Source organism: Aquarana catesbeiana, linkage group LG12, assembly GCF_042186555.1.
Source record: "Aquarana catesbeiana isolate 2022-GZ linkage group LG12, ASM4218655v1, whole genome shotgun sequence".
NCBI lineage: Eukaryota > Metazoa > Chordata > Amphibia > Anura > Ranidae > Aquarana > Aquarana catesbeiana.
In genome coordinates, this window is record NC_133335.1 from 62,054,482 (window position 1) to 62,071,522 (window position 17,041).

Below are 17,041 nucleotides of genomic sequence, written 5' to 3' on the forward strand. Positions count from 1 at the left end.
GGTAACCTATGCTCTGGATAGACCTGAGAGACAGGTAAAGTGCAGAGCGGCCTCTAGCAACAGAGGGAGAGAGGGTCCAGTCATGAAGGAATGCCCTGGCGTCAGGGTACCTGCACGGACCAGGGACTCTGGCATTGGGGGGTCGGGTGTCCTTTGGTGTCCCATTATTGGGACACAGGCTGCTTTTGAGAATAAGCCTTTGGTGTTGCGCCTCCTTGGGGATTTGACCAGCAGAGAACCCAGCCAGTTTTGGGACCCTGGCGGCAGGGGTGACAACTGTATAATGTAGGATTTCCAATCACTTTCTACTTTGCTGACAATGGTCACCAGTACAAATACAGAGGGTGAACCAACCCAAAGGGGACACAGACAGAAATGAAAACACGACAGAGGTCTTGACCTTTTACCACTTTATCCTAAATGTTTAAAAAAGGTATTGGCTTTAGATATCTTTGAATGATTGTTACTGCATAAACTCATCGATTTGTTTGCCTTAAGTATTAACACAAAGATGGAGGAGTATATTGTTCTAAAAACAACACAACAATTCAGTTTAGCTGGATTCCTAAACTTTCAAGTGTAGGGAGGGGTGACCATACTGTTTTTCCTGGTTAAGAGTACAAGATTATCAAATGCATAGCCTGAAGACAGGAGCCTCCTTAACTCAAACTGAATCAGACCTTTTGTTTTAGGAACCAGCAGAGTGCACACACACAATGCCTCCTCTGGTATCTGCTTTTTGGTAAGAAAGGTTGTTCTTCCAGATCAATGAGGTAATCATAAATACCACTTCTCTTACAAATGTTGGCACACAAGAACCAATACTTTAGAAAAAATGACGCCCACATCTCTGATATAAAGTCAAGGATTGAAAGTCTGGATTTCTAACTCCCAGCCCAAAACATTCTAGATAGCACATAGGAAAAGAAAGGCATTAAAGGTTCATAATGTCTTCATATAGCATCAAAAGGATAGGTGGGTTTGGTGGTGGCTCAAACAGATTGAGCATGGTTAGCCACAGGGTACCTAGCACTCATGAAGGTAGCAGTGGCAAAAACCTCTCCTTCTTAACCTCAAGGATGGTAACTTCTGAGGTCAGTGGTCTTGGTAGCAACTTAAGTGGTAGACTAGGTGACCTAGATGGTGGTTCTGGTGGCAGCTACTCATCTAGTTTTAGTTATGGCTATGGGGGTGGATTTGCAGCTGGAGATGGCCTCCTGGGTGGAAGGGAGAAGGAGACCATGCAAAACCTAAATGACCGTCTGGCCTCCTACCTGGACAAGGTGCACTCTCTGGAGAAGGCCAATGCTGAGCTAGAGATCAACATCAGGGAATGGTATGAGAAGCAAGCCCCCAGCTCATCACATGACTACAGCCAGTACTACAAGGTTATTGAAGATCTTCGTAACAAGGTAAGATGAGGTCCATACATAAGTTTATTCAGTAGGACACAACAAAGATGATGTGAAATGTCAATGTAACCCAAAGCAGCCTATCAAATTTCTGGTAAAGGCAGCCATGTCAGATAAGAAACTATTTCTTATTGTCTTCTATAGGTTTTAAGCACTTTGTACATCATCACCTCTTTGCAATGTCTCATTTATCAAACTAGCATATCATTTTTCCTAATATTGCTACTATTCCTGATAAAAGCATCTAATTATATTGTGATCTGATTATTAACTGTGTTTCCCCTGTCTTGTATAACTTATGAATTAAATAGTTAATACAGTCATAGAACATTCAAAGCAAATAAATATATTAATGCAATATGTATGGCCCTAGCACAATGCAATATTTACAAAAATGAACACCATGGTATCTCAATAAATCTTAATAAATTGTATGAAGATTCACTTCAAATATCCAGTCATGTGCAGATGAAAAAAATGAACAGGGATTCACTTTTTACATGATTGGATAATTAAAGTGACTCTGCATACAATTTATTGTGTGAACATTCTCAGGTCCTTTAGTAAATGCACCTCATTGCATATTATTATCTCTACATTCAAGAACATTGTGCTTCAAAAAGAAAAAAAAATCCCTTGGAGCATTGACCATGGTCCGCATTTTGATTAACAAACAGAAATTAAAAGGTTTGCAACCTTTTATTAAGGTATATAGATAAAAGGTTTGCAACCACTATTAAATCACTACATTCCAGGGCTTTCCTATTCCCTTGTTACATAATACTGATTAGGTGAAAGGATAATAATTACCAGCCAATTTCTAAAAAATAAAACAACATTAGACATTTATTTAAACCATTTTTAAGAACAACTCGAGAGCGTGTGCCTACGGGTCTGGTATGGATATGGGTCTTGTATGGACAAGGGTCTGGTATGGATAAGGGTCTGGTATGGATAAGGATGGTATGCTTTAGGGGAAACCCCCAGCAGGATGTACTACAGCAAAAGTGGCATTTTAAGAAATAAAAAAATAAATCTGTTTGTAAATATTGATATAAGTATTTATTGTCCGATACATATTTTTGTATATATTTTGTACATGTGTTTTTTAGAAAATAAAAAATGAAGCTGACAGAGAAATGTAATTTACAAGCAATTTAAGTGAACTTTTTTTATTTGTAAATGACAGTTTTAGTATAGTACATTGTATACACTGTACAGGTGTGCCACTTCACAGGCAGGTTTAAGCACCCCCCCCCCCCCCCCCCCCAAGCATTTTTTCTAAAGGAATGTATTTTTAAAGTTTCTCTGTAAGACTTATTAAAAGTGCTGCAGTATTTCTTAAAAATATTGTTTGCATTGGTATATTTCGTGCAACCCCAAGGGGTTGCACGAAAAAAAACTGTACTGTGTACCAGGCTTACAGTGATTGTAAAGGTTTGCTTTTTAAAAAATAAAAATAAATAACAAACATGTTATTCTTACCTGGTCTGTGCAAGGGCTTTGCACAGAGCAGCCCGATCCTCCTCTTCTGGGGTGCCCTGCTGGCGCTCCTGGCTCCTCCCCCTCATTGGGTACCCCCACGGAAAGCTGCTTTCCATGGGGGCACCCGTGCGGGATCGTTCCCGAGTCCCGCTGTTGCGTCCATTGACACAGAAAGCCCAATTTGATTAACAGAAGTCAGAGCCAATGGCTGTGAAAATCTGTCCAATGAGTACAGAGACAGTGACTGGAGCTGCTGGCTCGTGCACATCGCTGGATCGACTATGGCTCAGGCAAGAAAAAGGGGGGTGGGGCTCTGGGGGCAGCTGCAGCAAAAAAAGTTGCATAGAATGCAGTAAGGTGAAAAACCTTGAGACTTTACAATCACTTTACCTATGCCATCTCCCCGCTAAGCTATTGTGTTCTGCCAGAACACACCGGTCAACGCTCGCAGACATTGGCTGCCAGTGCTGATCGTATTCTATTCAGCTGCTGGTTTTCCAGCATGCCTGTCCAATAGAAGCCAGATGTTAGGCTGGCTTCTGTTGGATAGGCTGCTGTAAACACTGGACAAATGTCAAACGTTTTCTGTTGAATCGGCCAATACTGACTGATATTCAGCCCCTGTGTACCAGCCTTTAGTCTTGAAAATGGCCAGAATTGATTTCAAAGATTCAGCTTTCATTGACCTAATGGCTTGTTTTACCGTTTAGCGAGGAACTCCTATTCCCTCATGTTTTATGTAATGATAGAAACTCTTTAAAGATAAACTCCTGAAAAAAAAAAAAAACTTTTATTAAAATATATTCCTCAATGGCCACAAAGAATAAAAATTCACTTTGTGTGTGCCAAATGTCTTTTCAAGCGCATGGTATTACTTTTTAAATGTAGCAGTGACATCACCACTGTGCTGTACATAGCCTGTGCAGAGAACAGAACTGTGGGAGGGATCTTGCAGGCCCCACCCACTACAGGCTGCTTGCAGAACACTATAGGAGGGGCGGAGACAAGACCAGTCACCCTGCATATGAAGAGAAAACAGCAGTGACAGGTCTTTCTTACAGGAAGCTCCTGCACAGAGGCAACGTTTTACACAGGATTACTGCACAGATCTGGAGGAAATACACAAAGCACACCAAGATTCACGAAGAATAGACACAACAAATCTATTTAGACAATATTTGCTTATCCCAGAGTTCAGCTTTATGGTTTATGTACAGCTTTAGTCAAGTGTAGATGTCCCATTTTTTAAATACTGGGATATGGTTTTTCTTTTCTAGGTAGTCATCCCAAATATCATAACTATATTAACTGTAAAATGAAAACGACACGTTTCCAAGTGGCAATCCTTTTAAATGAAACTTTCTTAAAGTGTTACTAAACCCACAACAGTAAAATCAGTCTGTATATGCAGTAAAGCATGCTTGTTATACTCACTGTGGAACCTAAGGGGTTAATCCTCTGCATTGTGTAAAAAGGCTGTTTTATCCTGTCTTCTCTGTTCCTCACCTTTTTCCACTGTCCCCAATCTATCTGCTGATAAAACAGAGGCTGGGGGACAGGCTGCATATGCTCAGTTTGGTGCATATTGCTAGAGAGTTTTTTTTTCTTTGGAGAGTGCATGTGATCAGCACAGGGCCAATCAGCACTGTCCAGACAGAGGGTCAGGGGTCCTGCAGCCTCATAGGATGGTCAGAGAAGAATGAAACCTCCTTCTAAAAGCATTAAACAGACACAGATTGAAGTCACAATCCTGCTATATACTGATGATGAAAATGGTATTTAGCAGTTTATATTTACTAAAACTATCGCATTTCCATTTTCTGTGTATTATGGGAGACCAGATATAGTAAATTCAGCATCCTGTGGACCACACAAACAGTTATGTCCTTACTTTGTATCATGTGACCAAGACAATTTGCTTTTCTGTCACTTTTGTGGACCATTAAGCTGGGCACAGCAACGAAGTGTGTAGATCAAGGAAAAAAAAGATCAGTAATGCACAGTAGCAACTCAGGGGAACAATACAAGATCATTTCATTAGTATGCTCTCTAAGCTTCAGAAATCTGGAACATGATTAGATGTGGTTATGGTCATAAAAGTGGACTAATTTACAAAGCACTCTTTTCTACCATGTTGTTAACCACAGCCAATATAACCTAATCTGCTAATTGTAATGTTATTACTGTATCTTCACAATTCTTAGATCCATGATGCCACCGTGGTCAATGCCAACATGATCCTGCAGATTGAGAATGCTAAACTGGCTGGTGATGACTTTCGAGCCAAGTAAGAACTTGATCTTATTTTGATCCATAAAAGACTCTAACAATGGATGCCGTCATTAAAAGATACACTACAACACAACACTGTGCACAAATATAGGAACAATGAGAGAAAAATACAAAGATATCACAACATTAGGTCAAGTTACAACTTTTTTTGCTTAGGTTTGAAACTGAACATTCCTTTAGACTGAACGTTGAGGCTGACATCAGTGGCATACGTAAAGTCCTGGATGAAATGACTCTAAACAGGTCTGATCTGGAGCTTCAGGTTGAGGGTTTGAAGGAAGAATTGATCTACCTGAAGAAGAACAATGAAGAGGTAGGGTTGATAAAACTTTTCATACAGGTATTTTTTTTAAAGAAATATAGGTCCATGTAGAAAGTTGGGAATGTATTCTAGATCAGTGTACTTATCCTAAAGTGGGCTACGAATGCAGCAGGCTGACTAAGTCCTTCTTACCTTTCCTTTGCCTAGTGGTCTAAGGCAGGTCCGGACTGGGTAATCTGCACTGTATTGTAAAGGGGCACTCTGTGATATAAAGGGGACTACGCCATAAAAGGGCACTGTAATGACTACAGTGCCACTTTACAGTGTAATCCCCTTTATATTACAGTGCCTCTTTACATTACAGTGCCCCTAGCAATCACAGCACCCCAATCACAGTGCCCCTTGCAATCACCCCCCCCCTTTTCTCTCTAATCACACTGCCCCCTTTTACTCTCTGCCTCCCCTGCACAGTCCTACCTTCAGAAGGGCAGAGGCAGGATTTAGCCTGTGTGTCCTTTGTTGATCTGGATCATATTAACAAGCGGGTGATTACCCATTTGTTAATATGAAAAGACTTCCGCTCTCTGTGCAGATCTCCAGCTCCTCCCACCCCCTACTCTGCTGATAGGATGGTATAGTTGGAAGGAGAGCTGGCAGTGGAGACACAAGCATGGCCGCATAGCGGGAGGTGAGTGGCGAACTTGGTCTGTGTTTGCCACTTGCTTCCCACTGTGCGGCCTTGTTATCAACAGGCCACGGACCAGTACTGGCCTGGGGTTAGGGATGCCTGCATTAGCCAGCCCTTATTATTTGGCACCGACCCATTGAGCAAATGCCTGTGTGCCCTATGGCAAGTCTGGGCCTGGTCTAAGGCTAGTTTTGGTGGAAATATATTTTTGATGTACTTTGTTCTACTCCTCAGCTTTCCCAAGTTGGACATACTTTTTTTTATGGAAATCCCCCACTGGCTTACCTTGTAAAATGCCCCAAACAATCCACCCAAATCCTTATCATGAAGAATAAGAAAATAAAATATGATGTTTGTATTACAATCATTTCAGAGTAAAACCATGTAACCACTCTTTAAAATTAAAATGCTTGTGTATAGGAAATGAATGCCTTGCGTGGACAAGCTCGTGGCAGTGTCAGTGTGGAGATGGACGCTGCCCCAGCTGTTGACTTGATCAAGATGTTGGCTCAAGTGAGAGACGAATATGAAACTCTGTCTGAAATCAACCGCAAGGAAGTTGAAGACTGGTACTTTAAAAAGGTGGGGCTGCTGAACAATAGAGCTGGTTCTAAAGAATAATTGTTCAGATTGTGGACAAAGTCAGTAAAATATTTAATGTTTTTGTTAACCTGACAGACAGAAGAGCTGAACAGAGAAGTTGCAAGTCACAGTGAACAGATCCAGTCCAGCATTACCGAGATCACTGACCTTAAACGTATACTTCAAGGCTTAGAGATTGAACTGCAGGCCCACCTAAGCATGGTGAGGTTTTTGTTCAAAATCTTTTCACACCTAATCACAAAGAACCTTTTGTATCATCATTGCTTCAGATGTAAAATGTAAATGTTATACAAGACTGGCTCAAATATATGTATTACCCTATTATAGAAATCAGCATTGGAACGTACCTTGGCAGAGACAGAAAGTCAATATTGCGTACAGCTCTCTCAACTGAAAGACCTGGTTAGTGGCATAGAAGTTCAGCTTGTTGAATTGCGAACAGATATAGAACGCCAAAACTCAGAGCACAAAATCCTCATGGATGTTAAGACCCGTCTTGAACAGGAAATCTCCACCTACAGACGCCTCCTGAATGGAGAAGATGTTAGGTATGTTAACATATATACATACTGGAATGATTGTAATCCTAACAGGAAACAGTAAAACTTGGAAATAATGTAAGAATCCTAAAAATATTTTACTTAATGTGTAAGTCCACTTTTTGGGCAAATACATATTTACAATGCATCTGGCAATTTACCTTTTCAGGACTTTTGTGTGCTTTCTGTAGGTTAGTTGGATTGCAGTGTAGGATAGAGCATGGGTGTGGCCTGTTGTTGCTCCCCTGGTTGGCTACTAGATTCCCCCATAGCTTGAGAGTGAGATTCAGCTTAGGAGCTGCTTGGGTTAAATGCCAACCCCCCCCCCCCCCGAGTAAGGACATATTAGGAGGTTATTGGCAGGAGCAGTTTCCCTCTGTGGTTAAACCTGAACAACACATAGACAGTTTAGGGGGGAAGCCTGTAGTGGTGGAAGGACTATATGCATTTTATGGGACTACTAGCATTCCCCTGCTTTGGGATGCTGGACTCTGAGATAATTCTTGTATGAGTGGTGGGTCTCACGTCTTTCCTTTCATGCCACATTACTCTGCACTATGCCGGACTGTTTGTAAATTAAGCTGAGTACCGCCACCTCAAGGGATAAATGAAACATCTTTACATCTTTTGCTTCAATAAGCTGTAATTCCTGGTATGGACTCCAACTTCTTCTAATCTTTATGGGAACATTTACTGGAAACTATACTTTTGCTCAAGGTGCTAAGCAGGGCCAGTTGGTGTAAGGTCTCAATTAGCTGTGCAGAGGATTGTACACAAATACCAGGTAAGCCAGGATGGGTCGCCTTGCAGACATTCTCTCATGCAAGGGAGAGTAGGAAAATTCCGCTGGGGGCCACATGCCCATGATACACTGCCCCTGGCAGGAATGGGTTAGAGGACAATTGTGCTCACCAATTACACAACACAAACTTAAAAAAGTGTATTTTAATTAAATGGAGTCTGCATGGTATTCAAACTTTTGGCATTTGTTCCACCTAATTAGTGACACCCAACACAGGTTTGAGTGGTCGAATCTTGCAAAGTTAGCATTTTCTCACCTGCCCAATATTATTATAAAGTCAATGAAGTAAGAAGCAGACAACAAGATAATGAAAGCTGCCCTCTGTGAATCTTTAGCTCTCCCACAATACTCTTTGTAACTATTGTGTTCCAAACCACTAGCGTTAACCCTGAGAGGGTCCCATCAATGGACAGCCAATAAGAAGGGTCCATGTCACCGTTACTTATGTCGACACTGGAATAAAGACTCTCCTCTTGCAATAAAGAAGATTGCCCGATGTATCACGTGACCACGGATTTAGGTGAGTATTTGGGGCTTTTAAAATTTCTTTGAACTAATGTAGCAATTAGATGAGGAGGCTGATTATTCCCTCTGCTCAGCTTTGAGAAAAGCAGTGACTGTTAATAAATTACTTGTCTTTGTCCCCATCCCAATATTATTTTCTATAATAGGATATTGATTTTTAGCTCCCCTACTTGGACGAAAATGTATGGTGAGTGCTTTAAGCATTCAGTCTGCCATCGTATCATTTCATTGTTCTGAAAACCCATCCTGACTTGCATAGTGTTCTGACAGTCTTTAATAATGCAAAATGTGTTTTATTTATTTATTTTTTTTCTTCATATTTCCCCCCAACAGAATTTCCTACAAAGAAAGTAAGTACAATTCCCTTTAGGTTTTATGTAACAAATTCCCTTCTAAATATAGTAATAGTAATAGTATAATGCAAATGAGCTTATTTAATAAAAAAAAAGAGCAAGTCCTAGGTGCATTTTTCATAACACAAAAAACAATGTTAGTGCAGCGCATATAAATATAAAAAGTCCATAACATATGAAGACATAAAACAGAAGAGAAGATCCCTCGTGTGTTCCCCTTTCTGCACACGAGGGATCTTCTCTTCTGTTTTATGTCTTCATATGTTATGGACTTTTTATATTTATATGCGCTGCACTAACATTGTTTTTTGAGTAGTTTCGTAAGGTTTGTGATTTCCTATAGTGTTCAGTTTGCATTAATGTGCTATTAGTTTGCGCTGATTGTTCCTATTTATATATTGCATTTTTCATAACAACCAACCAGATTCCAACTTTTACTGATTTGACATCTTATGAGGGTTGTGCACTTTACACTTCATTTACCCCTGTAACGGTAGGGTATGCATCTTGTGATGGACTGGTACCTCTCCTCCATTTGTTCTTCATTAACTTGGGTGCCAGGTGTAAGGGTCCCACAAGAGGCCTACCCAAGGGTGGGTTCTTCTGGAATATGCCAGGTGACCAAAAGGGTCATGTGTTGTAACACTGGGTTTACACCTTGCCCAAGGGCACACTCATCATAGCTAGGGCCTGACAAGGGCTGCGGTCATGTGAAGAATTAAACATTAAGACAGTCCTCCCACTCGAAGATGAGCCACTTGTGTGTAGTGTAATTTGGAATCCCTTCCGAAGATGTGGTCCTGTATAATACACATTTGTGCAGGTGTATGTGTTATATTAGGAGGGACATGCAAAGCTTATGCCCACTCCACCAGTCAGCATACTCTGCCACCTCACTTCCAGCAGCAGAGAGTCTGCCGAGCACATAGGGCACACCTCATGTGTTCTCACTTAACCCGGTGACGTTAATCCACTCCCGGGGACTGACAGAGACAGACAGCTAGGGAGGGAGCTGTAATACCCGTCTCCCTACATGGTACCACGTCAACGACCGGTTGCAGTTTACCTTTGAATGCTGAAATGTTGCTAGAACCCTTCGTGTGCTGGTACAGGCTGTTGCAGATTCAGACCCTTGTGTGCACGCCAGAACCCCATGTGCACTCCTTGAATAACTTCATACCAGGCTTTTTGCGGTTAATAACTTTTACTAAAAATATGACATGATAAACATAACCTGGCAGAACGTCCTTTTCCTATCCAACGCTAGTAGTGGCTGCCCCAGAGTACCTTAACAGGTAAAATCCTCATGGGTAAGGTTCATAGCTGCCATGTCTCGGTGGGAGAAGTTTAAGCTTGGGCAATTTCCGAAAACCAGTGCTTCATAAAAGAACGGCAAGTCTCAGCACAGTCCCGTTCTTTTGTTTACTGGTCTGACTGACTCCATTTGATCTTTGAGGTCCGAACCTCTGCCTTTTATATATCACAGGACAGGAGGCTGGACCCCAAAAGCCAGCGAAATGAGAGCAGTAGAACATAACAGAGTCAACCCTTCCTCTCCCTAACCTGGGGTAGCCACATTAATTAAGCTAACAATAACACAGTAGGCAACCTGTCTACACCCCTTTCACTTTGTATTGGATAAGGACTCTTTCACATGGGTCATGTCCATTCTGGTCAGCAGAGGACCTATGAACAGCACACCTGCTAAACTGGAGCAGAATGGAACAGATGTCACGTTTGTGACATCCCTGTCAATTCAGATTTTTCCTCCAGCCTGAAAATGGAGCCTAACAGACTCATAACAGGGTTATGGGCAGGTGGATGTAAATGAACATGTGTCCGTTTACATACATTTACATCACATTTAGGTCTGAAAAATCAGGAAGGGATGCAAACGTTTTAGTTTTTTTTTTTTTCAGACCTAGATGGACTCAAAGATAATTGGATGCAAACGGACACACGCCCGTTTACATGAAACTGCCCTCAGACTAACATAGAACTTCCGTTCAGGGGCGTAACTATAGGGGTCGCAATCGTGACCCAGTCCCATGCTCCAGCGGACCCATGCAGCCCCCTTGTACACCTGGATAGGAGGGAATGTGGGCGCAACATATAGAGGGACAGTTCCCCACCATTTTCTTCCTGTAGCTGTTGAAAGTCTGTTCCTCCTCCTCCCCCTTCCACAGGCAGTTAGCACCTACAGGAGGAAAATTGAAGGAATCATTTCCTCTATATATCGCTCCTGCCACCCCTCCTATCCAGCTTCCTCCTCTTTCTGCTGGTCCCGGGACCCTGTGTGCTCCCCTGGCCCTCCCTCATCTCCCCGCAGCTCTGCCTAATTCCCCCCTCCTCTCTCCCCCTGGCTTCTGTGGGGGATGTGTCAGGATAGAGAGCTGGGAAGGGGCCAGTAAATGTGTCATTTACTGGTCCCTTCCTTTTCTGAATGGACCGATCACCAACTCTGTACATTCATAATTGAAGCATAGTAAACAGTGTTTATTATGCTTCAGTTTGTGAATGAATGGAAATCTCTCTACAGAACTATTCCTGTCTGTTCCTTCTGTGCAGCTGAGACTGCAGTGATGGAGATTGAGGGCTGTGTGCTCAATCTCCTTTCTCTACCTCAAAGGTGAAACATCAGAGGTCTGTTTAGACCCCTGACATTTCACCAAAGCCCCCAAACGGGGCTCCTAAAAAATGTAAAAATAATAATAAATAAAATTGTAAAAATAATAATAAAAAAAAAATAATAAAAATAAATAACTACTGACACCAGAGGAGGATCTACCAGGGTTGCAAAGGTTGCCTTTGTGACCAGGCCTTCGCATTCCATCACCAGGCCTGAAGAGAAGGGACCCGGGCTCAGAGGGATAGGCCCCACCCAGGGGACAGGGGAGTCTTTTATGGTTTTTTGCAGCGGGGCCCTGAAGGTTATAGTCACGCCTCTGGATCCACCTTTAAAAAATGACTGGTGGATCTGATCAGAACACCCATGTGAGAGGACCCTAAAGTCTCGTACACACGATCGGATTTTCCAACGGGAATTGTGTGATGACAGGCTGTTGGCGGAAAATCCAACCATTTGTACACTCCATCAGACAATTGTTGTCGGATTTTCCGCGGACAAATGTTGGATGGCAGGCTCTCAAATTTTCCGCTGACAAATGTCTGTTGTCGGATTTTCCGAGCGTGTGTACACAAGTCCGTCGGACAAAAGTCCAAAGTACAAACACGCACGATCGATCGTAGGCAAGGACGAGCCAGAAGCGGTCGGTCTTGTAAACTAGCGTTCGTAATGGAGAATTAACATTCGTGACATGGCAAATTATGAAATCTCGAAATGCAGCGCACATTCTCTTCTTCTTTAATGGGATAATAATGAAGCTGCTTTTCTGGTGATACTGATGGAGTTATTGCAAACTAATTTTCAAGGACTTTTTTTTTTTAGTGATATCAAGAATAATATTATTATGCTTGTTATTTTTTTTTTTTTTTGGTGCAAGTTACTACAACACCATTATCCCATAGTTTTTAAGATCAAAGATACAACTATGTTAGTGTCCCTTGTTAATTTTACATTGTATTTTTTTTAAATGTAACTGCCTACTCCCAAACTGGCTTTTGAAGTAAAACACATAGACAAGTATTATTCTCCACAATTTTTTTATTGTGCATTAAAAAAAGAAAACAAATAACATTAGACATGCTATCTGCCAATAGAACCTAACCAAAAAAATATAGAAAATATACCAAATCAAATCATTATTCAACCAAAAACTAAAATAAAAGCCTCATGCATGTGTCATGCTTCTTAATATAGGGGTGAACAATGCCAAGAGTTGGTGAAAGCAGGGGTCAGTCATCTGGAGATAATTCTGAAAATAATCTGGATTATTCTCCTGGAGCTCCCGCAGCAAAGGCAAATGACATAATTGGTCACGATTAATAAAGCAACCAATTTTTGGTCCAAGAAATCCTCCTCCTCCTGTTCCTGGACTGGACTTGGGTCAAAGCAATAACTCCAAGGCCAATAATAAATAACACGTTATCTCTTCCGATTCCGCAGCATGGCTGGTTGATGAATGGCCGCTCAGAAACTAATTGAAAAGCGCGAAATGAAAAGCGCGAAATGAAAAGCGCGAATAAACACTCACCAACTTCTACTACTAACACAAAATTAGCAGAAGGAGCCCAAAGGGTGGTGCTAAAGAGCTGAAAAAACATGTAGTACGTCACTACATTCATGTTTGTTGGCCGACAATTGTGTGCCGTTTGTATGCAAGACAAGTTTGGGGCCAACGCCCTTCGGACAAAAGTCTGAGGTTTTGTCTGCGGAAAATCCGATCGCGTGTACGAGGCTTAAGTCATATAGATCTGGTTTAGAGTGAAAAAATATGTTAATTGGATGGCAAATCTAAATTATTATATGAATATGTAAGGATGACCAATAAATATTGTAATACCACTAAATATGTAGTGTCATGGGATTTGCAACTAGCCTGACTGCACTGATAATATTAATAATACAACAAATATCTTACAGAGGTAAAATGTAAACCTCTTATTATATTACTAGTGAATAATAACAATAATAACTTAGTCAAATGAGTTTTAGGCTTGTCCTTCACCCCTGTCCTTTAAAGCGGAGCTCCAGTCATTTTTTTTTTTAAAGCACCCCTGTGATAGTCGCAGTTTTTACCATGCAAATTGGCATAAGCTGCATATGTAATCATTTTGTGTTCCTTGTAAATCCAATGTTACTCACTGTCGCCTCTCGATCCTGTTAGCTTCCATCTTCAGTGTGAACATCTGAAGCCCGGTCGGACTTTCTTCCGGGATACGGTGCAGCTGGCTACCCAGCATGCACCTCCTGATCTCACGCCTGCGCAGTGTGAAGAAAGCAAGGCGCATTTGATGTAGCACAGAGGATGTTCTTTGACTCTTGGGATGGATGACACATATATCCCAGCAGCCAACAATAGTAAGGAAATACAAAGGTGCAGCACTGCAGGAAGCCCAAAGGTAATTAAACTGCAAAAAAAAATTATTACCCAAACATTGATGGCACAGCAGTAAGCAATGCCTGGGGCCAATGCAAAAAAAACAGGGTGGAACTCCGCTTTAACCACAAGCAACTGCTTGGTGTGCGGCTACATGCGAACAACAATGGTTGCTGTCAGCCTGTCATTACTTTTTACAGAGAGAGCAGCCACCACTATTTGCATGCACCTGTCATTCCAGCAACAAGAATATGCTATTTCTTACCACTGGAATCCAGAGTCTGCAGGTAATCGTCCATGTGAAGGAGGCCTTAGAAATAACTCAGACTTGTTTTGACCCTTAACAGGGTCACATGACCTTCAGCCATTTTGCACTGTAATAAATCTCTAGTGAGCCAATTTTAGCATAAAAGCAGAAATATTTTGACCTTCATGGAAAATGAAAATATTGTACCCAATGTCTTATAAAAGGGCAGTTTTACCATGTACTGTACATATGTGGACAGTATCAACAGCCCTTTTCAGTAAGGAAATGGGGTTGATTTGAAAGACAATAAGACTGTTCACTCTACAACAAAAGTTGAACGTTGTAGGGAATTATCCACAGAGCATAGGTATCGAGGTGAAGCTCTGCTGGCTTCCATTGTCCAATCATGCAGCCAAACATACTGTGTTTGTTATTTTCCTTGGGTATTCTTTGCAAAGTAAAACCTCACCACATTCACTAAGCACTGGGAAAAGTTGTATTGAAAAGTCTATTTGTCGTTAATGAATCAACCCCAATGTCTCTTTTGGATTTACTGATCTGTAGCAAAAAAATTATATTTACTTTTTCCATCCTAACCAGTCCTTGTTTTCTCTTTATTCTTAGCCTCTGAAACTACACGTTATGTCCGCAACATCTCTGAGGAAACCATAGATGGAAAGGTTGCTTCTACAAAGGAGAAAGTCTATCACACAAACTATTACTGAAATATATAAAATGACAAACACTATCCTCCTGTAGGGTCACTCATAGTTAACACACTTCCCTTTAATTTTTTATTTAAAACTATCCATTATATACTCACCACAATGCCAGCGTACGTACTTTCCTTCTACCCTTCCCAACTTTCCTTTATTATTACACAGTTGTTTCTCTGAGTTAGTGACCCACCACCGATCACTTTTCAGAGGTGTGACAATAATAGTTACATGTGTGGATGAGCCCTAACACTAACTTTAGTTTTGTCACTTTGCAAGGGAAGGTAAAGAACAAGTTCGTCCATAAGAGGAATCAAAGGATTATATGATGGCATATGAGGCCTACAGTTCAGTGCATGTGGAGCATCTTAGTGGAAGCATCAGATGGTAAGTAAAAGAATACCTGACAGTCCCTATTCAGGTAAGCTCATGTCCAGGGGAGAGGGCCAGGCAAAGTCAAAAAAAGGAATGAACTGGATGAACTTGGTCTGCACCTTCCCTCGCAGGTGGCCTTTATCCTGTATAGTTACAGCATTGCATTGGGCTTTGGTTCTTGCACTGGTGTGAGGGAGGTTTGAATAGAATGGCTATCATGAGTTTTACATCTATATATGAGATCTGAGATTTGTCCAAACTATGTTGAACACTGTTTACATTCATCAACCTCTAGACGTATTATGCCTCTATGATATATGTCATCTAAAATTGGCATCACCAGTGATATGTTGACATACGAATCGTTTAAATAATGGGACCGTACAAGTGCAGCCTAATTTACTGACTTTCAAGTGGACGAAGTATGTTGTTTGCTCATTCATGTTGGCATCTTTTTTCTAGTACAATAAACTACATGGGAGCACTGTTGGACATTTTGAACTAATACAACATCCAGAGGGAAATTGGGCCAATATAAATATATATGAGCCAGCTCCAGCTCCAATCCTATTTGAAGTCAATTCTTACAACAGGAAGAAATTACACTTTTGTTTATAGAGCTTTATGACGTATATTGATATACACTATATTACCAAAAGTATTGGGACACCTGCCTTTATACGCACATGAACTTTAATAGCATCCCAGTCTGGGATGAATTAGAGCGGAGACTGCGAGCCAGGCCTTCTTGTCCACATCAATGCCTGACCTCACATTCTGGAAGAATGGTCAAACATTCCCATAGACACACTCCTAAACCTTGTGGACAGCCTTCCCAGAAGAGTTGAAGCTGTTATAGCTGCAAAGGGTGGGCCAACTCAATATTGAACAGTACAGACTAAGACTGGGATGCCATTAAAGTTGATGTGCGTGTAAAGGCATGCATGCCATTACTTTTGCTAATATAGTTTCAATGAGAATGGCTTTAAAATCTACATAAATTGGGGGGGGGGGGGGGGTGCATTTTTGTACGTTTTTACCTTTAGTGTTTGTGTTCTTGGCCAAAATTTTAGAGCATTTTTTTTATATGTGACTTTAAATACATGTATATGTTTTATATGAGTGGGTTTATTGGACAGTTTAAGTAGGAGGGATATCTTATGTATGTATACCTTGGGGTTGAGTCTAAACCAGGATTTTATTGTGTAATGACTCAACTATTTCTGAGCTACAATATATTGATATTTGGAAAATGAAAGACATCAATCACCGATATTGTGCCAGGTCATTTACTATTGTAATGTCTGCAATGTACTTGTCATGCTACTTCCTAAGGCCAATTTTATTCTAATAAAGTTATCTGAATTTCCATACATTTCTGTTATGTCTGCATGTGTTCTTTGTTAATAGTAATGTGTAACTGGGTTGAAAATGAATCTGACGATATTACTGATTTTAGCAGTACGAGGTGATGATGGTGATGTTGAGCTTATTTTATCTTTCCTTTTTTTATTTATTTATTTTTTATATGTACTGGTAAGATACAGTATTTATGTGGAATTAGGACTGTATTTATGCTATTTGATGTTTAACTATATGTTTAGAAAAAAAACAAAATAAACATTTATAAAAAAAAAAAAGGAATCAAAAAGAATTTAAAAAAGAAAGCCTCTAATTACTGTAGTTTTAAGTTTTGACTAAAAATTACTACACATCGGCTGCATCTGATTGGATGTAGTCAT

The 17,041-nt window shown here is 40.8% G+C and overlaps 1 protein-coding gene across 2 annotated transcripts; it reads left to right on the plus strand.

Moving 5' to 3' along the window:
• The first annotated feature begins 851 nt into the window (after positions 1-851).
• LOC141114308 (keratin, type I cytoskeletal 19-like) lies at positions 852-16,721 on the plus strand. Of its 2 annotated transcripts, XM_073607916.1 has the most exons (8): positions 852-1,412; positions 5,102-5,184; positions 5,346-5,502; positions 6,560-6,721; positions 6,818-6,943; positions 7,070-7,290; positions 8,942-8,958; positions 14,833-16,721. In XM_073607916.1, the coding sequence occupies exons 1-8, from the start codon at positions 948-950 to the stop codon at positions 14,931-14,933; spliced, it is 1,332 nt and encodes a 443-aa protein (XP_073464017.1). In that variant the 5' UTR covers positions 852-947; the 3' UTR covers positions 14,934-16,721. The 2 variants fall into 2 exon arrangements, with proteins under 2 accessions (XP_073464017.1, XP_073464018.1); XM_073607917.1 differs by lacking the exon at positions 8,942-8,958 and having other exon boundaries at positions 14,833-14,941.
• The last annotated feature ends 320 nt before the right edge of the window (positions 16,722-17,041 follow it).

Coding starts and splice junctions, on each gene's coding strand:
- LOC141114308 (XM_073607916.1), top strand. CDS start 948: ATGTCTTCATATAGCATCAAAAGGATAGGTGGGTTTGGTGGTGGCTCA. Junction 6,722..6,817: donor AAGACTGGTACTTTAAAAAG/GTGGGGCTGCTG, acceptor TTAACCTGACAG/ACAGAAGAGCTGAACAGAGA. Junction 6,944..7,069: donor TGCAGGCCCACCTAAGCATG/GTGAGGTTTTTG, acceptor ACCCTATTATAG/AAATCAGCATTGGAACGTAC.